Below are 21826 nucleotides of genomic sequence, written 5' to 3'. Positions count from 1 at the left end.
CCGCGCTCTTGCCCTGAGCTGTGCAGACTCTGCCCCATAAGCGAGGGGCCGGCCTCCCGCTGCCCCGGCCTCCGGCGCTCAGCTGGGCCCAGGGCTGTCTGCCGCCTGCAGCCATTTCCATAGAAGCCAGACTGTTTTCAGCACCACCAACCCCGCTAACCAGAGCTCGCCTCCCAGGCCAAAATTATGTTCAACAAACAAAACATATTTCTATTATATAAATAAAGAGCATGTTCCAGAAGGTGTCGGGCCTGTCATCGCCAGCACCTGGATCGCATTTCCAATACTGGCTAAAACCTGAGCCATCGACTTTGAAATTGAAAAGGAGCTTTATTTTTTTCACCCTGGGGAGTACGGGGGGTTCTTGATCTTCCTCAAAGAATGTCTTTTAATATTATGCACATTTAGAAACACTCATAAACTGTGGATCTGAAGCAAAAATGCACTTTCTGAAAGCATGTGAGGGCCCACAGGACTCTTTAAACATGGGTTGTGAGTGTATCTAAGTATGTGTGTGTGAGAATACATGCGAGTGCAACACACTCACACACTTACACACTCACACACTCGCACACACACACTCAGAAACCATTCATGCTCTTGCACACACACACTCACTCACACACACGCTCACACACACAATCATACTCGGGACCCTGCCCCGCCCCCGCTGTTTTTCCAGGAGGAGCCTGATGTTGAAGCCCTAAATCGAAGGCTTGGTTTCTAACCGGCAACGTCTGCCGTTTCCTAACCAATCCCGCGGCCCGAGGGCTGCCGTCTGGACACAGCTCTCTCCAAGCCCCTGCTGGGAACCTGCCGGTGTCTTCAATGCATGGCCAGATGATGCTGGGACAGAAGTTTCTCCTTAAATGAGTGACTTGGTTCCCAACACTTCACATCCCCCTGGGCACTGAGAGTAGAAATGAGAGGCCCCAGCCTCAGGGCAGAGCCCTGGACAGGAAAGCTGTGGAACCTGAGTTAGACAGGAGCTTGGGGGTGCACAGTGCAGCGTGGACCCAGGTGCAGGAGACGGCACCCAGGACCAGTCGTCGGGGACAGAGGGCCCAGGAGTGTGCATACAGGACACACATGGTCTCTGGGAACCACCAAGCTCTGGGTGGGACGCCATAATCCCTGGAGCCCAAGCCCAGTTCCCGGTGGGGTTGTCACCCCCATGGTCTGAAGCCAGCCCGGCCTCGTGAGCTGCCCAGCCAGGTGCAGAGCGTCCATCTCCGCCCCTGAGCCCTGGGGACGAGCGGGGCTGGCGCCCGGCGAGGTTCTGACTCACAGCACCTTATAAATCACCAGCCGGCTCCTCTCCCCATGATCTAGGTGAAGCGCCAGGACCAGATGTCCCGGCCCCCGGAGGACAGTCCTGCTAGATCCAGACCGCAGCCTGGCTGTCAGGGAGGGGTGTCTGTGTGAGTGTCTGAGAAAGAGTGTGAGCATATGCGAGTGTGGAGTGCGTGCGAGTGTGTGTGTGAGTGTGAGTGTGAGTGTGTGCGAGTGTGAGTGTGTGTGTGAGTGTGTGTGTCTGTGAGAGACTGTGAGTATGTGCGAGTATGAGTGTGAGTGGGTGTGTGAGTGGGTGTGAGTGTGTGTGTGAGTGTGTGTGTCTGTGAGAGACTGTGAGTATGTGCGAGTGTGAGTGGGTGTGTGTGTGTGAGTGTGTGTGTGAGAGTGAGTGAGGGTGAGTGTGTGAGTGTATGTGAGTGCAAATGTGCGCGTGTGGTTTATTTTGTTGTGTTTTTGGTGTCATAGCTAAGAAATCTTTGCTGAACCCAAGGTCACAAAGCTTCTCCCCTATGTTTTCCTCCAGGACTTTTATAGTTTAAGTTTACATTTAGGTCTGTGACCCATGGAAACTCAGGGCTGTGGGCAAGTGGCTGGGAGACGGGTGTGCGGGAAACAGCTTTAATGGGTGAAGCTACAGGAACTGTCAGGAAGACAACCCCCCCCCCTTACACACATACTCAGATTTATGGCTTAAAACTGGCAAAGACCAGCTCAATCCAACAAGGCAGCTAATTTACCGAAAGGTAAGCCCAGCCTCATTGTATGCTCGCTGTAATCATGAGCGTGCTAATCAACACACACACACACACACACACACACACACCAGCCACCCCGCAAGGCAATGAGCAGAAACTCGAAGCCCAGATACAGACACAAACGGTAGCTGGGGCTCCTCTGAAAAATCTCCACCCCTTTCCCGGAAGATCCAGAATATTCCTCCCCCTCACTGAATACCCTCCCCCCCCCCCCATACACGAACCTCAGTAAATTCCCTGAAGGGGGGCTGGCCTGCCTGTGGAGTAGCCGTCCCTGTGTCGCCTCCACTGTAAACTCTCTGCTGGCTCGCCTTTGAATTCTTTCCCGCATGAAGCAAACCACCCACAGTGGGTCTCAGACCCTCGGCTCCTGGGCCCCCGCAACCCCTGCCTCAGTTTACTAAGATCTCCTGTTGGCCCCATCAGGGCGCAAAGGGGAAAGCGTTCTCCATACCAGGCAGCTCGGGTTCGCACACCCAGTAAACCACAAAAGCTTCCCAAATGCTCTCCGAATGCTGGTTCCACCAGCCCCTCAGCTAGGGCTCGACCCGGCCTGTCCGAGAAGCCGCCTTGCCGAGCAGAGACTCGCGTCGCAGGGAAGACGTGTTCTCGGTAATGATGCGTATCTGTCAGTGCGTCACAAAAGCAACTTACTAGCAGGAGCAATCATTTAATCACCAGGCTGGTTTTTTTAAATGGAAGATTTATCTGAGATTATCACCAAACAGTCTCAGCAAAGGCAGAGTGACCTGGCCCACGCAGGTAAACTCCGAATAGACTCAGACAGGCCTCTCCTGAGTAAAATGAGTGGAACACGCTGGTTGTCTACAGAACTGACTGGATTACTAGGCCGTCGTTTAATCGTTACGCGAGCAGAGACTCCGCCTGTGTGTAAACTCACCGCTTCAGACGGCACCCGGCGGGCGTGTCCGGCAGACATGTGTACGTGGAGCTGTGACAAGTCGGGACCCGGCATCTCCCTCCGAGAACAGTCAGGAACGTGGTCTCCGAGGGAAAGAGCTTGGACAGAGAAACAGTCGGAGGCCTGACCAGGGAATCCCAGCCCAGCAGCGGGAAGACTGGCTCCTGAGGGGCAGACAGGGGAGGTGAGAAGTCAGGGGATGGGAGAGACTCCCGGAGGTGTGGGAGGTCGACACAGGAGACCTGGGGGAAGCTCGACTGAGCCTTCTGAACTCAGCCTGCTGATCCCAGCAGGCCCGTGGGCTTCCGGCCCTGAGTCTCTGCACTTGTGCTCTCACTGCCACACCTGAGTGTGAGGCCCATTAACCCCGGGCTCCCTTCCCTCTAGTATCCATCTCGTCGGCCTCATAAAGTCTCCTGAGTCTACCTCTTGGGTTGACATGTTTTGAGCGAAGTGATTTCTTTTCATTCAATGGCTCCTGAGACATAACGTTCTGGTCACAGCCCATCCCACCCACCCACCTCAGTCCTATCTCTGTGATCCGAACCCGACTCCCACTCTGCAGGGCCTGTGCCCTCTCCTGATCCTCAGGCCCCGTGAGCAGGCTCGCTGAGGGGCCACGTGCTCCTCACGGCACCTCCGAGAGTCATTTCCACTTTGCTCAAGTCTCACATGCCAGGGCTTCCCCTTCCCACCAGAGCCAGTGACGTGGACTCACCCCGCTGTGCCACGTGACACGAGGCCTATGCCCAGGCCGGGCTCCTGGCGTCCGTGGCTGCATCGCATCCCTCCCTGTTCTCGCACCTCCCTCCACCTCCTGGGCATGTGTGTGTGTCTGTGCCGACTTCCCTGCCATTGGCCTTTCCTCCCTCCTTATAAAAACCTGGAGTGTCAGGCACCCCAAATACCACTGCTGTGCACCACCCACGGAAGGACATTCTAGAAACAGGAAATGCAGCCACATTCATGACAAAAACCAGTAGGAGGAACAGAGACGGACTGGGAATGACCTGAGAGCACGTTGGCAGGAGGGCTCGTCAGCAGACGGGGGTGGGGGGGCTGCTCAGTGGGTTACGTGAGGGGTCAGGTCCGGTCAGTTTTCCCTGAATGTGGAGTCTGACCCAGGACAGGTGCCGATGATTCCTCACTGAATGACCGGAGGGAAGTGCTCATTGTAAGTCCCTGTATCTTTTCCTCTTGAGGAACAAAACATTAATCAGGGAGCTGAGCGGAAGAGCCTGGTGAATTCGGATGAGCAAACAGCACCTCTGCATACCCGAAGCCTGCTTTTAACCACGAGTTAACCTATTCCCTCCTAATTACCATAAAAATGTGAATTAGTTGTAGAACCGAGCCAGGCAAACAGCTGGGCGGGAGTGTGGAGGGAGGCAGTTCCCCTGTGTGTTGGCAGATGTATAAAGTCGTCCTTTGCACCCTAAAGGCCAATGTCACAGGAATAGACTCAGGTGCTGCCCACCAAAGGGCCGTCTCCACAGCCCCATCCTGAGCCGTCCCCCTGCAGGTGGGCACTGACCGCAGGGGGCTGGGGTGGGAGCAGGGTCTCCGGGAGCCTTGTGACCAGCAGACTCCCCGGCTGAGCTCCCCACGCCCACCCCGCCTGGGGTTTGCAGGTTGGGAAACTGAGGCTTGGAGAATTTAAGTAACTTGCCCAAATTTGGGGGGAAATGTTATTGCAAAGCCTGAATTTGAGCCCAGGCCCTGAGCCCCGACCCGCAGGAAGGACTGGAAGGGGGAGGGGAAGGCTCTGAGCCCGGCAAGGGCAGGGACGGAGTCTGGGGGATGTCCTTCAGCGCCACCAGAACATCAGCAGGAGGAAGGCGGACCCACTTGGAATGAAGCCTGTGAGCTTTTGAGGTTGTGATCTGCTGGGAGCAGGGGGAGTTCTGACTCTGATTTGCAAGGAAATAGGTTCTTGGTGCCTTTTCAGGGAGAGCCCTCAGCGTCTGGCCTCACACCTGCATGTGGTTCCCCCTGCACACCAGGGGGCGCCCAGCTCACACCAAAAGCTCACCGCCCGGGGTAGGGCCAGAGCCAAGCCCAGCGCTCACCCAAACCAGGCTCGGTTTCTGCTGGATGTCACGGCCTGTGCAGTTCCTACCTGCGCTGATTTTCAGAACGACCCTGTGTCGGGCCTGTCCCTCCAACCAGAATGCCGCCCAGGCACTAGGATTAGGTTCCCCGCTGCAGGAACCAGCCAGAGGCCCACAGGCAGCAGGAACCAAGGTCAGAGGAGACGAAGCCCAGACCCCAGGAGCCGTGTTCCGGGGTTTCCCTGCGATGTGCTTACATTTTATTTAACAATGGAAAAATAAGTAGATCTCACTTCTACTTAAAAAAATGTTTAAGTACATGTCAGATTATATGATCATGAGAACGCTGAGATTTTATTATCGTGTGGAGATTGAATGCTATTTAGCAGAAAACCCGGCTCTACCGGGGCTAACGTGAACCTCCAGTGCTGCTTGAGAAAGAGCCCTGGCTGGGAGCGGACCTGCAGGTGTGACCACAGAACGGAGACAGCGCAGGCCGTGATGGACATGCCACCCAGACGGGGCCCAGCCATGGCCGGCAGAGCCACCTGGTCAAGCTTTCTTTGCCTCAGTTTCTCCATCTGTAAAATGAGGGTGGAAACGCTCCAGGCTGCGCAGGGATCTAGTACCGATTCCCACGGAACGATTCACGGGAACCCTCCTGTAAGAAATAACCTCAAACGAAGACTATGACAACCACAGACCCAGCACGTTTCCCCTCGGGCAACACACGCTAACACGTTTATGCACCAAATGTTTCTGTTCTCATCAGACACGCTAAGCCCTGGGCCAGAAAGACAAGTGAGACACGTCTCCCCCCTCACCTGTTTCACAGAATCCCCCTGGGAAAGCCAAACAGACCAGCAGCCTCGGGGGGTGTCGGGGCTCCTCTCCTCGGGGAGCCCTGGTCCACTTGTCTGGATGGACAGACCCGCTTCAGCGCAGCTTCATTTCACTGCTACCCCGACGCGATGTCTGTATTTTAAATGTGTGACTTTCTAAAGTTAGCTCCTGGACTTTTCAATAATCGTCCCCTCAGATTAAGTAGAAATTGGTGGTCACAGGGGTGTAAACAGAGCACAAGGAGCACAGTCAGCAACATTGTAACAGCTTTGCAAGGAGCTGGGTATGTAACGTATGTGATTTCCAACCACTCTGCTGTACACCTGAAACAAATACAAAATAATATTAAATGTCAACTGTAATTGAAAAAAAAAATTGTTTTTTTAATGTAAAAAAAAAATCACAGTTGCCTGTAATATGAAGCCCAGCAGGCACCTGTTACACCTTCGTCCTAAGTCCTGGCGGTTTTATCAGTGACGAGGTGGAGGCCCCGGCACACCAGGCGGAGGAAGAGGGATGCGGAGAGGGCGTCTGTGTGTTTTTATTGCAGGAAAAGCACCTGGGTCCTGGGGGGGGCGGGGTACCTGGGACCCTCGGCCCCTGGGGCTCCTCCCGCTCTGCTGCTCGTGGCTGCCACTGGGAGGAGTCCGCGCTGATGACCCCGAGAGCCCCGAGCGGAGAGGATAGAGGACGGGCCAGGGGTAGGATGACAGTTATAACGGCCCCACGTGTGTTCCCAGGGCTTCACCCACGTTAACTCAGTTCACACAGCGCTCCCGGAAGCAGGCCTGGCCCCAGGTGACACAGAGCCCTGGTGTGCCGGCTACGAAGAAACCGAGGCCAGACAGGGGAGACAGGGAGGCCCCCGGAGCCTGCAGACCATGCCCCCGGGAGGCTCCCCCACGGGCTGGAAATCCAGGCTCCAGACAGACTGGAGCACCGGCCCCCCAACCCCACTCTCAGTGCCCCATCCAGAGCCCCCTCCCTCAGGAACACTGTCCCCCACCCACCCGCGTCGTGCAGGCTCCCCAGCCACTGGCGTGCACACCCGTGAGGGGCCCTCTGTCCTGCTCAGGGCACGCAGGGCTAGTTTCTCTCTTTCTGCCCAGAGTCGTCCCGGGTGGCCATGCCCTGCTCCTCCCAGACAGCTGCCAGGCACGGCCAGGACACGCCGGCAGGACCCTCAGCACCTTGGCGGGCTCCGACCCCGTCCTCGCCTCACCCTCTTGTCCTGGTGTCCTTGGCTCAGAGCTGACACTAGTATCACAACAGAAGGTGCCCTGTCACTCAGCACGCCCTCGCCGACTCCACGCCCTGCGCGCTTTCCCGGCTCCCATCTGGAACGGACACTTTGGCCTTGAGCACGAGCCACGCCCAGCCTCTCCCCGGCCCCAGCGGCGCTCTCACACCTCCTGCCCTGGCCTGCGCCATCCCGCCCGGAAGGCTGTCCCGACTCCTCCTTGGAGGCTGAGCGGAGGCGCAGGGCGGACCCCGACCATCCTTCATCCCGCCTCGGGGGCAGCGGCCGCCTGTCTGCACACACAGCGTCTCTGAGCACACGGAGCCCTTCCCACGGGCACTGTGACTGTGTCAGGGGGGAGACTATAAATGTGACCAGGGTCTCTGAGGCCCAGACTCAGGGAAGGGCCAGCACAGAGAAGGTGGCCCCAGGACAGGACCCTATTTCTACATTGCCCTCGCCTTTACTCAATTACTCATGGTAATAGACACATTTTTTTAAAAAAAAACTTTTTTAATATGTCTTTATTGATTTCAGAGAGAGGAAGGGAGAGGGAGAGAGAGGGACACCAGTGATGAGAGTCATCAATCGGCCGCCTCCCGCAGGCCCCCTGCTGGGGTTCAAGGCCACACCCCGGGCCTGTGCCCTCCTGGTTCATAAGCCGACATTCAACCACTGAGCCACGCCTGCCGGGCTGTTTCATTTTTTATGTAAGCAAAAATGCCCACTGCAGTCAACGCTCCGATTGTTCACTGTTATCCCTACTTTTAGAAATTAAATCATAATAAAAACATGTTTAAAATCTGTTATTCGACCCCAGTCATTGCAGCAAGTGCTCAGCTCATGCCCACACCTTCCCAAGGGCAAGGGTGAAGCCGGCTTTAGGAGACACCTGAGGGACTCCATGGCCTTCCTCCAGGTCACCCCGCTCCTCCCGATGTCCCACTTTCTGTGTCACCTCCCTCCAAGCAGGGCTCTTGACAACAAGCAAAGCTCCCTCTTCAGAAGATTCTCCTGCTCAGATGAGCCTCCGCTGACAGGCCCTGTGTGGGTTTTGGTAGCTCGGTGGCCTTGTGTCCTGCGCCCGTCGACAGCTCGGGGGACAGGTGTTCTCTGTGTTCTCACCTGTGTCTGACGTGAGAGCCATCGGGACCAGCACAGACTGAGCCCTCGCAGGAGTGTGGCCCGCGTCTCACCACCACGGTTTTAAACCTCTCAGGGACAGTGGGAGCACGTCCACTATCCCAGCGTGGCCAGTCACAGCTACTGTTCACTGAGTGTTTGCAAAGTCAGGCCTCGCTCTGAGGACGCCACACACATGGAGTCATTTATTTTTCCAACCACTCTGGGAGGGGTGTCCCTGTTTGGGGACTGGTTTAGATACAGAAACTGAGGCACCGAGGGCCCAGCGTCCCCCCCCCACTAAGCAGTGTCACGGCCGAGACTCAAAGCCAGCTCACCCGGCTTAATCCACGTAATGCCTGCGGCTGGCTCATGACCCATAGTGCTGATGCAACCCTTTTGTGTGTTTTTAAATATGTTTTTTTAACTGATCTCAGAGAAGGGAGGGAGAGGGAGAGAGAGAGAGAAACATCAGTGATGAGAGAGTCATCGATCGGCTGCCTCCCAAATGCCCCCCACTAGGGATCGAGCCAAGACTTGAACCGTGACCTCCTGGTCGACGCTCAACCACTGGGCCACATCGAGCCTTTTCTAATCTTAAAATAATTTCTTTATGATTTTGAAGGAGAAAGCAGATCACCACCATCTGTGGGAACCCTGGGAAATGTGAGGGCTTCTGCCCTGAAGTATCGTTCGTTCCCGCGGCCTGTCGCTGCCTGGGAGCTCGCATTTCCCCGAAGCGGCAAGGACAGGGTGGTGGTGAGATGCGGCGGCCAGAACCGCCACCGATCGGAGCACCGCGTCTGCTGGGCTCCGTACCCAAAGGGAAGCCTCACGGTCCGTCCACAGCTTCCCGGTGGAGTTAAGCCGTGAGCTGCGATTGTGGGAGATGCCCTCTGAGAGCACCTGCCAGGACTTAGCATCTTGTTTGGTTAGTAAAACAGCTCCCCTCTGCCCGGAGCCCCGGGCACGGCAACACTGAAGACCGATGCTAATGAGCTCGTCGGCTTTTAACCGCCCGCTAAGTGAGCCAGACCGAGAACTGAACCGCCTCTCCAGGCACCCAGTGCCCCGAGACCCTCGTCCATGACACACAGACACACACAGGGGGGCACCTTCCGGGGGTGAACACAGGTCCCTGTCCTCGCCCGAGGCCCCTGCTGTTCCCTGAGCAGGAGTCAACCTGCAGGTTGGGACTGAAAGGGGGACACGTGAGCCTGGTGCCCGACCTTGGCAATAACCCTGACCCCCACAGGTGTGACCCCAGCAAGGGTTCCCCAGGTCCCTGTGCATCTGCATCACCTGGAGAGAGTCAAACTTGACGGAGGCGGAGGCTCCTCCCGTGTGCAGAGTCCGAGGAGGGGAGGGTCCGGTTCTCACTGGTCTTTTTCTAGAAGCCTCCCAGGTGTTCCTCTAACTCACAGCCGGTGGAGAGGAGACTGAGGCTCCTGGGCTGTTGGTGAAGACTCCTCGGTGCACCTGCCAATGACACGGGCGTCCTGCCTGTAACCTCCGCGGTGTCCTGCCAGCTGCAGTGGGGCCTGCAGGAGGCAGCTGATCAATGACTCTCATCATGGATGTTTCTCTCTCTCTCCCTCTCCCTTCCTCTCTCTAAAATCAATAAAAACATATATATTTTTAAATCTTTTAAATGATGAGGAGCGATTGAGTAAAGGCAAGGGCAGTGTAGAAACAGGGTTCTCGAAGCATCTTGTCGGAGAGGAGAGTCACCCGCCACAGCACTTTCCCAGGTGAAGTTCAAAGAAACATCAGTTCACAATGAAACGTCCCTGAACCGGCCCGGCCGGGCGTGGCTCAGCGGTTGAGCGCAGACCTATGAACCAGGAGGTCACACTCCCATTCCCAGTCAGGGCACATCCGTTTACTTAGAGACAAAGATCTCTAATCTCACCCAGTTTTCCATCTACTGGGGGAGACGCACGAGGGATAATCATAATAAAAAGGCAGACTATGGAGAGTACTAGAAGGTGATAGGCTGAGAAAAAAAATTTTTTAAGTGGTGAGAGGCCCAGGAGCGCCGCAGGGTCAAGACAGACCCAGTGAAAAAGGTGAGACCTGGAAAAAAGACGTGAGGAAGGGAGGGAGATCGCCAAGCAGAAGTCCAGCCTGAGAGCCTTCCAGGCGGAGGGCACAGCACGTGCAAAGGTCCTGGGTATTTGAGAAGCTGAAGGAGACTGAGCCGGGGTGGACTGTGCGGTCAGGTGAGGCTGAGGCAGGGCCCGGAGGAGGCAGACAGGAGGAGCCGGGAGGGTCAGGTGGAGGAGGGGCCGTCCGGCCGAGAGCCTCACCTTGGCATATGTGGCCTTTCTCTGAGTGGGGCTGGGAGCCATGGCGGGGTTTAGAGCCGAGGAATGACAGGGCTGACGCAGTGTTGACCTGTGTCCAGGAGCTCTGTGCAGCAGGTGTCCTCTCCCTGCGTCCTCACGCGGTTACCCCTCTGTGCGCGTCTGTGTCCGAATCTCCTCCTGTAAGGGCAACCGTCAGATCACTAGCCATCGGGGGAACGCCTATCGAAATCACAGCGAGGTACCACCTCACGCCCACTGGGATGGCCAGAACCCAAATGACCAAGGTTGGCACAGGCATGGAGAAAGCAGGACCTTCACACGGCGCTGGTGGGCGGCAAGGTGGTTTGGCCACTTTAGAAAGCAGTTTGGCAGTTTTGCAAAAAGTTAAATGTGGAGTTACCTATGGCCCGGCAATCCCGCTCTCAGGTGGAGGCCTGAGAAAAATGAGAACACATGTCCACGGTAACTAGTAAGTACATGAGTGCCCCTGCGGCATCATTCATAACGGCCAGAAAGTGCCCACAACCCGGGTGTGCAACAGCGAACAAGTGGATAAATGAAAGTGGCCTGTTCACGCGAGGGAATATTACTTACCAGTAAAGAAGGAACAGAGGGCTGATCCACCCTAACACGGGCAAGCCTTGAAACACGCTCAGTGAAAGCAGCCAGCCGGAGGAGACCACCTATCATACGACTATGTAGGTACAATGTCCAGGGCGGACGGCTCAGTGATGGGGCAGCCGGGGGGGGGGGGGGGGGGGGGACTGCTGATGGGCACAGGGCTGCTCTGATGTTCTAAGGCTGATTGTGGTGATAGCTGTGTCAGGACAGGTAGCTAGTTAGACATGAGCCGGGGCAGGTGAAGGGAGAGAAAGGGGGTAGGGTATCCACCTGCATTCCTGCACATCGGCAGGGCCTCAGGTAAAACGTTTAAGCCGAAGCAGGCTTCACCATACCCAGACTTACGGTCATCATATCTCTGATTCAATCTCAGGACGTCGTTCAGCCACATAGGCCACCAGTTCCAGTGGCCTAGCAGGTGCGCAGGTGGTTAAGCGGGAGGGGAGCTGAGGGGACAGGAGGGGGGAAGTCCAGGAAGGCAGCCGGTAAATACTGAGCTGGGTGACTGACCAGACGCCCTCCCTCTGAGGTGCCCCCTCGGTCCCATCTGGGTGTATTTCCACACGGCCAGTAAACTCTCCCTTGCTTTGCTACACTTTGTCTCTTGATTTAAATTTTTCCTTCAAGATGACAAGAATCGAGGTCCCCTGGTGTTGCCAGTAACACTCACACAGTTTTGCGAATATACTGTAAAAATTGTACACTTTAAACAAAGGAGTCGTGGTATGCCAGTTATATCTTAATTATTTTTAAAAAGACAAGCTGAGGTTTCCGAAGTACAGATACACATTAGGAAAACGGGTAAAATGTTTTTCAAACGGATCTGTTTTTAGTGGTAACACAGCTCTGACAATGTGATACAGTTGCAAGAATGTATCTATTTTTAAAAAGTTAAACTTTTCACCATGTTTGTTCCACTTTCCCTCCTTCCCGCTCCCCCCCGGCTCCCCCTTCCCCTTCAGCCCCCTCGGAGGGTCCCAGTACCCACCCAAGGTCCCGGGGCGCGGGGCTCAGCCCACGGGGAGGGCGGGGCGGCCGCTGTGACCCCGGGGCGTGTGCAAACGCCGCCCTCCGCGGCCACCGATAGGTCCCTCCCCACCTAGGCGACCTGCGGGCGGGGCGGGAGGGGCGGCGCAGGAGGCCTCGCGCACAGCCGGAGGCTCCCGGAGGTTCCCGGAGGCTGGAGCGGGATGTGGGCATCGGGCGGCTCGGCGGGGCCCGCGGGCTGGGACCGCCGCCGGGTGGGCGCCCGGCTGCTCGCGGCGCTCGCGGGGCTGCACGAGCTGCAGGGGCTGCGTGCCCGGCAGCAGGCGCGCGTGCGGGGCGCCCTGGCCATGCAGCCCGCGCCCGCGCCCGGTGCCCCCCGCGGGCCCGGGGCCCACGAGCTGCGGCTGGAGGCGGCGCTGGCGGCGCTGCAGGAGCAGCTGGTAAGGAGCGCGCGGGGGCGCGGGGGCGCGGGGGCGCGGGGGCGCGGGGGCGCGGGGGCGCGGGGGCGCGGGGGCGCGGGGGCGCGGGGCCCCGGTCCAGGTGCAGGCGGCCCTGCCACCGGCCGAGGGGCGACCTCTGGGGTTTGGGTTCCAAAGGAGCAGGACGCGGAGGCGCGGGGGCCCCGCGGGATCCGGGAAGCAGCCGGGCCCGCGCCCCGCACAGGCTCTGCTCCGGCCCGGGCACGGGGCGCATTCCTGTGGGTTTGGGTTTCAAGCTGTCCCGTAGGAAAGCTTTGAACCGGTGTCCGCCAGGGGCTGGAGCCTTCCTGGGATCAGGTCCCCGCGCCCGCTCCTCCCTGCTCTGGGATCAGGGATGGAGGCCCCGGCGGCAAAGGGCACCCCAAGGGTCCCCAGGAATGTACTGAGGCTGAATGGAGTCGTGTCAATGGCGAAAGCCCGCATCTGATGGGGCCCCGACCTGCAGGAGGAGGTGTGTCCTCTGAGCGCACAGGCCTGGGCCTCAGCCTTACCCTCCCCAAGCCAGTTCCTTTCTACAGATGAAGACGCCGGGGTGGGGGCCCCTCTGGTATTAACGGGCTGGGTGGTTTCATTTTGTGTATGGGAAACAACTCAAAAGGGTGTCTGCCTATGACGGTATTTTTTTAAAGAAGAACAGGCTCTGTAGAGATTTCTGTAAGGAAGGGAACTCGATTACTCCAAGCGGATTTTCATCAGAAATTCAAATCCGTCCCGTTTAAAAGTTTCTGTCGGTACAAAGCAGCCGCAGGAGCTCCTCGTGGACTCGCTCGCTGCTGTGGGTTCAAGCAGCAGGCGGCCTGTGTGGGGCTGTGGTCTCCCCTCAGGCTCCCGGCTCTGCAGCCTCCCTCGTCTGTGGCCAGCAGCTGCACCAGGGCCGGCGGGGGTGGGTCACTGAGGGGCCCCCCGCCTTGTCCCCCCGCCCCCCCAGTTTATCTGCCCCGGCACGTGCTTGGGTTGTGTTTGCTCCGGACGTGTCTTACCTCACACGCGAGCTCCGGGGGGGCGCACAGGGGTGGGTGTCGGGGCGCAGCAGGCAGGGGCTCTGGGGGAGCTGCGGGGAAGTGCTCTGCCGAGGGGGCAGGGGCAAGCTGATGATTAACTTCGCTTCAGTCGCACCAATCGGACCTGCGAGTGCAGCCTCTAATTACTAGTAGCCTTTGGAAGGGACCATCAAACGGGTTCTTTTGTTTAGATTTTTTTAATGTGGGGACCAGAAGGAACACGCAGACTTGGTCCCCCGGCGTTGTTCTTGGAACGGATTATGGGATCAAAGGAGGAAGGACCGAGCGTGTGTGACGTCAGCTCGGCCCCTCGCACGTCTACGTTTTTCTTACAGGGAAACGCTAGGAGTGACCCCTGGTGCAGGGTACGGCCAGAGACCTGTGTTCACTGGCCACTCACCTCAGTCACCCCTGCTAACCGCCCCCCCCCCCCCCCCCCCCCCGTGCCCCTGCTCGGGTGTGAAGGCAGGAAGAGGGTTATCTGACCACAGCCCCCTTATCCCACGGGGTTTCCCGGGAAAGAACAAGCTGAAGGCTCCTGGGGTTGGGACCGGCTTACGGCACCTTCCCGCACCCAGTGACTGCGTCTGAAATCACAGGAGTCGCAGAGGGTGCCTCCCCCGTGTGGCTGGGCAGTGAGAGACTGTGATTTTAACACAGAGGTTTCAGTATTTACCAGTCCCCTGTGGTAGGTGTCTGAGCTCCTGAAGCCATGACCTCCGACCCAAGCAGCCACCCCGGTCGGGGCAGCCTGTGCTCACCTGCTTAGGCTCAGGGAGATTTGTCAGCCCCCGGAGGTGGCTGCCACCCCGTTCCCGATGTGGAAAGACTGGGATGCCCCGGAGTCCGAGGTTCCGTCTCCCACCAGGAGGCGGGAGATGAAACCAGGCTGGGGCCTGCGGTGAGATCTCACCCCGAGGAATTCCCCGGTAGTTGACTTTGCTGGTCGTGACTTGTCCTAAGAGCACCAGGGGCAGTTAGTTGCACAACACATGGGGCAGGACCCGCTGCGGGTCGGGCTGCAGCTGTAGATGTCACGCCCCAATTTTCCGGGGACGATGAGCTTGCTTCCTGGACCCTCAGGGAAGGAGTGAGCTCAAGGTCACAGGGAGGGCTCAAGGTCACCGCGAGGGCCAGGCAGCCAGCGGAGGGGCCCTGAGGGCTTCTGTGTGGGGGTCTCTCCTGTTTATTATCCACAAGGCTAACCTGTGACCCCCAGACAAGTGAGAAAATGACGTGTACCCACCTGCAGGAGCTCAGGCGTGAAATGTTTCCTTTTCAGATTCTCAGCTTTCAAGGAAAGCTGGAGGTGTCTTAGATCCCGAACGTTGGGGCATTTCCCGCCTTTGTCCTCGGAATCTGCCTGCGGGACTGAGAAGGCCGGGCCGCCCGTGTGCTGACCGGCACAAAGCCAACAGGCAGCGGCCTTCCCTCTCGGAGTCGGGTCCCGAGGACAGTGGACTCGGGGGCGATGGCCTCGAGTGTCGGGTGCTGCCCACCTAGTCCTCTGAACGGGGCGAGCGTGGCCGCCTTCTCCCAGCAGTGAGATCCCTGGAGCAATTTCCTGAGCCTGTAATTTGGGCTCGGGGGTTCCCTTATTTCCTAGACAGAACTGAAGCACAATTAATCATTTTCTTAATCAGGACGAACCACATAATTACATTCATTAATTATTTCCCTTAAACTTAACTGTTAATCAAAACAAGAAGCATACTTGGCGGGCCTTGAAAACTGTGATGTTTTATAATTGAAAGAAGGAAATTGGCGTTTAGTCAACACTCAGGACAAGTAGCTCCCGTGCATTTACTGATGTGTGTGCACGTATGTATATGTGCAATAGCACTAACCACATGCGTACGTTATATGTGTATTATAGAATACACACATTTACATGCTATGCATATTCTATATAATATACGTACATGTGTGGTTGATACCCACAGCGACCCACCCAGTGCAGAGCGGGGAAGCCGAGGCCGGGAGATGCAGAGCCTCCAGGGAAGAGCGAGCTGGGAGCCGCTGAGCTGGAAGGTCTCAGGCAGGTTTTCAAGCTGCCTTATTACAGGCAGAGCTGGCCCCCTCCTGTCTTGCAGGCCCCCCGCCAGAGCCTACAAGCCTGTGACCGTCCAGTATGGGGTTAGACTATGCAGAAAGGGGGCCTGTTCTCTCCCCTTGAAAAGTCAACAGCCAGCTCTCCAGGTGCCACGGGCTGGGGACGGCTGTGTGGCAGAGCACAGGACACTGGTGCCAGACCCGAGGTCCATCCAGGAGCTCGGGAAAAACATTCTTGCAGAGAAGTAAAAACAGCAGATGGGAATACCGCGTGCGGTGCCTGCCGGGGGGGGTTCTGTGCCGTCTGATCCTGATCTCACTCATCGCGGCATCACTGTGTCCTCATGGAGAGTGTCCAGGTGAAAGTTGCGGACAAGAAGTCTGCACTAGGGAGGAAGCCTGCTGGAGGTGGGAGAGGCCAGCAGGCTTTCCTTCCTCCCAGCGGAGTCCGATTGCTTCTCGGGGGCGAGGAGAAGCTGTCCCCCGTGGGGCCGCGGGGTTTAAACTGTGTGCACAGTGGAAGTGGCACATGGAGTCCCAGCATCTGTGCTCTTTCCCTTCCCAGAACCGGTTACGACGCCAGGACGTCGGCCTGAAAACCCACTTGGACCAACTGGACCAGCAGATCAGTGAACTGCAGCTGGATGTGCTCAGGACATCCTCTGAGGGCCTGGACAGTGACAGCCGGCCCAGCTCGGGTACACGCCACACAGAGACACACACTCACGCATGTATACCACATGGATATGCACACATGTCCACATGTACAAACATGTACACACATGCACACATACATGCCACATGTGTGCACATATACATACACCATACACGTCGCACATGTACACACTCACACCACATACACCTATATGTACACCCCACACATACACACACACGTGTGCGCACTCGCACACATAAATGCACTCAGACACACATGAACAGCACGCCCGCCCATATACACACCACACAGATACACACGCACTCACACGCACTCGCACGCCGAGCACACGCCCGCACTGACCGCCTCTGTCCACCCGCCCAGGCTTCTACGAGCTGAGCGACGGAGGCTCCTGCTCCCTGTCCACCTCCTGCACGTCCGTGTGCAGCGACCGCCTGTCCTCCTCCGTGGGCACTTTGCTGACCACCAACCCCAAGGCCAGGACCAGCGCGGGGGACTGCCGGCCCTGGTCCGCCGATGAAACCACCATGTGTGGGGCCCCCCTGCCCACGTGGGGACTCCCGGCCCCTGAGGATGGCACAGACCAGCCACTGCGAGGCACGGCCCGGCCGCGGCCAGTGTCCACAGGTAAGAGCCGGGCAGGGCGGGAGGCCCCATCCCCGCCGGGGGGACAGCGGTGGGCGAGGACCCCACCCGAGTCCTACCCAGGCAGTGAGGTGCTGAGCACAGCAGGGAGCCTGAGGGGTGCGGCGCCCGCCTGGCAGGCACAGCCCACACGCCCCGTAGGTGTTTGGGGTTCTGGGTGGAGGTAGGAGTCAAACGCCCACTTTCACTCATTAGAGCAGGGCTGTTGTAATAAAAAGCATTTTTTCTTACTTAAAATGAATATCAGAAAGTTTCAAAAAATATCCTTCCCAAACCCTCACACAGCCTGCCTGGCGTCCGCACTCAGGGACGTGGGAACCGTGTTGGCTGTGGGCCTGGAGCACCCAGGTCACGCCCGGGCCCTCGCTGGGCCAGGGAAGGAGCTTTGTCGTCCTCCAGGCTGTTCCTAAAGGCAGCACTGTCCCCGTGCCTTTTATTTCCGGCACGAGACCCTGTTCAGTGAAACCCTTCGGTCTTTCCTGGGCCAGCGTCCCCACAGTTCCCCTTGTCCTCAGGGAAGGTCTGCCTTTCTGGGCGTCCCCGGATCCAAGCCCACACATTTGGAGTCTAGGGTTTATCTTCTAGGCTGTCCCTGTGAGAGGAAGGGCTGGGACCGGTGAGGGGGCCGTGTGCACGCAGGGCCTCCCCGATGCCGTGTCCTTCCACGGTCGCGGGCGTCCAGGCGGCCACACCCATGGGGGGACGGGGGGCCCCTGGAGGAGCAGACCTTCGCGTGGGGATGTGGCTGTGAAATGGAACAAGACCGAGTTGCCGCTTCCCTTATTCCTGCACCCCTTCATTTTTCTCGTGCCCAGGTGACCTTGAAAGAGTCCTACCGGCTGAGGTGGGCCTCCCGGTGGCCAGCGCAGACACCACATCCACGGCCGTGTCCCTTCTCTGCCACGGGATGGGCCTCCCACCCCACGTGCTGGACCCCAAATACCAGCGTGACCTGGTGTCCAGGGGTGGCCGGGAGGTGTACCTGTACCCCAGCCCCCTGCATGCGGTGGCTTTACAGAGCCCCCTCTTTGCTCTGCCCAAGGAGGCTGCACAGAGGGACAGCCACCCGCCGCCCCTGAGCAAGTCCCTTCCTAGCCCCTCAGGTCCAAGCTCAACCCCGACTGGACCGACCCTTGAGCCTGGCCCAGCCCAGGCCTATATAGACAGGCTGCTTGGACTTCGGGGCCAAGGGAACCCCCCAAGAGGCAGTGTGGGTGAGCAGGGACCCCCTGGATGTGAGGTGTCCACATCCCAGAGAGCAGAGACTGAGAGTCACCCAGAGGGGCTGAACTGCCCCCCAAGAAGAACAAACATAGGAGGTGGGGCTCAGAGAAGGGCCACGGGTGGGGACAGCCTCCCACAGCGGGGACCTGCACCCCTTGTGAGTCCCCCACCCCCCAGCAGCCTGCCAGAGGAGGGACAGAAGCCTTTCAGTAGCTGCGTCTGTTCGGGGACCATTCTGGGCTCCCCTCAGATGGGCATTGAGTCCCGGGCTCCGCAGGCCACTCCTGCCAGCTGGGAGGGCAAAGCCAGGTCACCCACCAGGATGGGCCCAGGGCCCTGTGTCCACCCCCACTCTGTTGCCAGCAGAGCTGTCCCAATGGGCCAGAGAAGGGGCCACCCCACGACAAAGGCAGTGAAGATCGGGAGGGGGACCAGCGACAAGGCACCAAGGTTGGGGAGGCAGCCCCCACCCTGGGGCGCCCTCATAGCCCCCCGGCTGCCCCCCGCATGGGGTGCTGGACTCAGGAGGAGGCCCCCCCAGGCCAGGGAGGCTCCCAGCCGCTCCTGCTCTGAGTCCAGCCTCTACCCCGTGCCCTTCCTTGTCCCCCTGCTGGTGGCCCGCCGGGAAGGTCACAGGGCGTCTGCCCAGGCCCTGTTCCCCTCAGAAGCAGCCCCCGCCTTGGCCGAGGGCGGGGAGGCCCGGCGGAGGCAGCGCAGATGGCAGTCCTCCGTGGAGATCTCAGCCCGGGCCAGTGCCCAGGGCCCTGGTCTGGGGCCCCCAAGGCCGGCCACCAGGAGAGGGGGTGGACCGAGGTCTGTGAGCACCCGGGCCAGGCCCAGGCCACCCCACCGGGACCCCCAGGCCAGGAGCGAGTCTGGCGGCTCCGAGCGCTCGGCCGAGTGCGCCTCCCTGTTCCACTCCACCATCGCCGAGTCCAGCGAGGATGGGGCCAGCGACCACACCGCCAACCGCTTCGGGGACAGGGAGTCAGGTGGCAGCGACACAGAGGGCGGGGTCCGGGGCACTGGGGGCCATCCGGCCTGGCCTGGGGTGGCCCCCCAGCAGCCCCCACGGGCCCCCGCCGGCGCCCGGCCGCCCCTGCCCCCGGTGCCCGAGCTGTGTCGAGTCAAGGCCTCCAAGGCCCTGAAGAAAAAAATCCGCAGGTGCCAGCCGGGTGCCCTGAAGGTCATGACCCTGGTGTGAGCCCCAGGGAGCGGCCAGAGCCCCCAAGGCCTGGCAAAGTGACCGAGTTCCGGGAGAAGGCATCCTGAGGAGCCAGGGCTGAGGGCCCGTGACAGGCACAAAGGGGCCCTCCCAGGCCTGAGGACAAAGCCGGCGTGTCCACCAGTTTCATATGCAGACCTGGGTTCTGTGCTGTTGCGAGTCTGCTCTCTGAAGGCTCAGTTGCAAAAGTTGCCACCATCTCAGGAGAGGAGGCGAGGAGCATGTGCCCTGGCCGGGCCCACGGGTGCCTGAGCCTCGGGGACATCCACGGAGAACCCCGAGATGCAGGGTCTTACAAGCCGCCCCGAAAACTTACAGATTCCCACCCGGCTCCCCGGTGTCTGTTGTCAGCGGGGTTGTCACCTCTGTTTTGCTCCCGGTCCCTGCAAAGCCTTCCTCGGGGCTCAGTGGCCAGACTGGGTGCGGAAAACAGGCTGGACCGTGAGTCCCACGTTAACCTCACGTGACGAAGCATGCAGATGGCTCCGCTGCCGTCACAGGTCACAGGGACACGTCTCCTTTCCGTTACTCTCGCGCCTCCTGTCTCCCTGCTGGGCGCGTAGTAGGTGCTCAGCAGACCCCCTACCCCCATCCTCTGGGCGCTCTTACCCGAGGGGGGAAAACGCAGCTCCCGGGAGCACAGCCCAGACTCTGGTCCCAAGACACTTGAGCAGAGCATAAAGTGTTTTGAAAGATAACTTTTGTGGGTGTTTATTGGTCAAGGAAAATGTCTCCACTTTCCCAGAGGGAAGGCGGGTTTCCAGGGAGGCTGCCTGCTGAGCAGCTTTTCCCGGATGTTCTGAAGCTTGTCCTGGGGCCGGAGGCCCGGGAAAGAAGGGGAGTGAGTGTTACTCCTGGGCCCTCAGGGGGACTGGACCCCTCACTCCCGCCCCCCAGGAACTTCTGACGGAGGACTAAGGAAAACACCCAAAATGCTAGATGCGTAGGCGTGTGCACGCTTGGAGGCATCAGCTAGGTATTCTCGTGAACAGCCAGTTCAGGAGTCGGCGTGAGGAGATGAACATTTTAAGAGTCGGTAACGTTTAGCACTAAGACGTGACCTGCACAGGCTGAGGTTTCTGGGGGTGAAGACAGGGCGGGGCTGCTTCTGGGGAACCTCGAACCTGCAGCGGATTCAAAGGGCCCAGAGCCGACTGTGAGATTCAGGCACCCACCCCAAGTCTGTCTGGGTGGAAGCCCCTCGTGCTCAGGGAACCAGCTCAGGGGCAGAGGTGAGGGTCACCTGAGGTCCTTTAAACCTGCGTTGCCATTTAAGTAAAATTTAAACCCACCGTGATGGGGCTGTATTGTAAAGATATTACACAGGGTAGTTTATAAGAATGGTCTGATTCTCAACCGTGTGCATGAGAGCCGTGACCTGGTTGTGCCAGGGCCACCGGGCAGTGAGGCTCCTGAGAGAGGATTCAGCCGGGTTCGGCCCGCACCTGGGTCCCCGGGGCTCGCACAGCCCGCATTCCTCAGCAGCCCTCCTAGAGAAACAGCCGGATGTCCCATTTACCGATGATCTAGTTGAGATTTCTGCTCTCACATTTATGAGTGATTTTCACAACCAAGGGCCTTGGAAGTGCCAGGTCCCCTCCCCCCTTCATGAGCCACCCTGTCCCTGGGTCACAGGACAGAAAACCCAGGCTGTGTGTCGCTGGCCCAGATCCGTGGCATCGGCGCCTAAGGGGATGCAGGGAGCCTGGGCCTCTGACTGTGTGTCCTCAGAAGCCAGGACCGGCTCCCTAACGATTCAGGCTCCCGAGTCCAGCCAGGTGGGAGCTCGGTCCAGCCAGGGATCCTGGGCCTGTCCATGCAGCTAACAAACCACATACCAACCAACGGAGCAAACTAACCAAGTCAACCAACTGAGCAAACCAGCCAAACAAACTAACGCTATAAACTCCGCACACACCAACAAAATGCTCCGTAACCTCTAAGAACAGGAAGCGTCCTCAGTGCTGGGGCATCCAGATCGGTCACCAGCGCCCCCTCCTGCTCCTCCCCTCATTCTGTTTCCCCCACCCAGGGGCCCAGACACACACTTCAACCGACCAGGGCCCCCGACCATTCCCCCTCGTGCGCTGGCTCTCCCGCAGGTGTCTCAGGCCTGGGGTAAATAAATATAATCCTACACCCCCCATCCCATCTGCCTGGGGCCTGGGCCTCTGCTTGCCCAGTAATTAATTCATCAGAAGATGCCGCCGCCCTGGGGTCCGGTCTTGCTGGGCTAAGAGCAATTTCGTGGCCTCAGGCTGGGGTCCTCGCTGAGTTTGCTTCCACCTTTATAAAACCTCAGGCCTTGGCGTGAGGGGTAAAGTGACCAAGTTGAAAAATGGGCCCCAGTCTGTCTGCTCAGCAAGTCTGGTTCCTGT

At 58.7% G+C, this 21826-nt stretch overlaps 1 protein-coding gene across 1 annotated transcript; it reads left to right on the top strand.

The window, feature by feature from the left end:
* Positions 1-12349: 12349 nt before the first annotated feature.
* DACT2 (dishevelled binding antagonist of beta catenin 2) lies at positions 12350-20146 on the top strand. The gene is made up of 4 exons (XM_087817209.1): positions 12350-12586; positions 16244-16376; positions 16718-16981; positions 17815-20146. The coding sequence occupies exons 1-4, from the start codon at positions 12350-12352 to the stop codon at positions 19425-19427; spliced, it is 2247 nt and encodes a 748-aa protein (XP_087673335.1). The 3' UTR covers positions 19428-20146.
* The last annotated feature ends 1680 nt before the right edge of the window (positions 20147-21826 follow it).

This window comes from Miniopterus natalensis, chromosome 5 (assembly GCF_054644295.1).
Source record: "Miniopterus natalensis isolate mMinNat1 chromosome 5, mMinNat1.hap1, whole genome shotgun sequence".
Classification (NCBI taxonomy): Eukaryota; Metazoa; Chordata; class Mammalia; order Chiroptera; family Miniopteridae; genus Miniopterus; species Miniopterus natalensis.
Note: the sequence above shows the minus strand (reverse complement) of the source record. Positions and strands in the feature narration are given on the sequence as shown.

What these genes read in the sequence shown, in the direction of transcription:
- DACT2 (XM_087817209.1), top strand. Translation starts at nt 12,350, where the DNA reads ATGTGGGCATCGGGCGGCTCGGCGGGGCCCGCGGGCTGGGACCGCCGC. An exon ending in CGGCGCTGCAGGAGCAGCTG is followed by an intron (nt 12,587 to 16,243) that starts GTAAGGAGCGCG and finishes TTCCCTTCCCAG; the next exon opens with AACCGGTTACGACGCCAGGA. An exon ending in TGACAGCCGGCCCAGCTCGG is followed by an intron (nt 16,377 to 16,717) that starts GTACACGCCACA and finishes CCACCCGCCCAG; the next exon opens with GCTTCTACGAGCTGAGCGAC.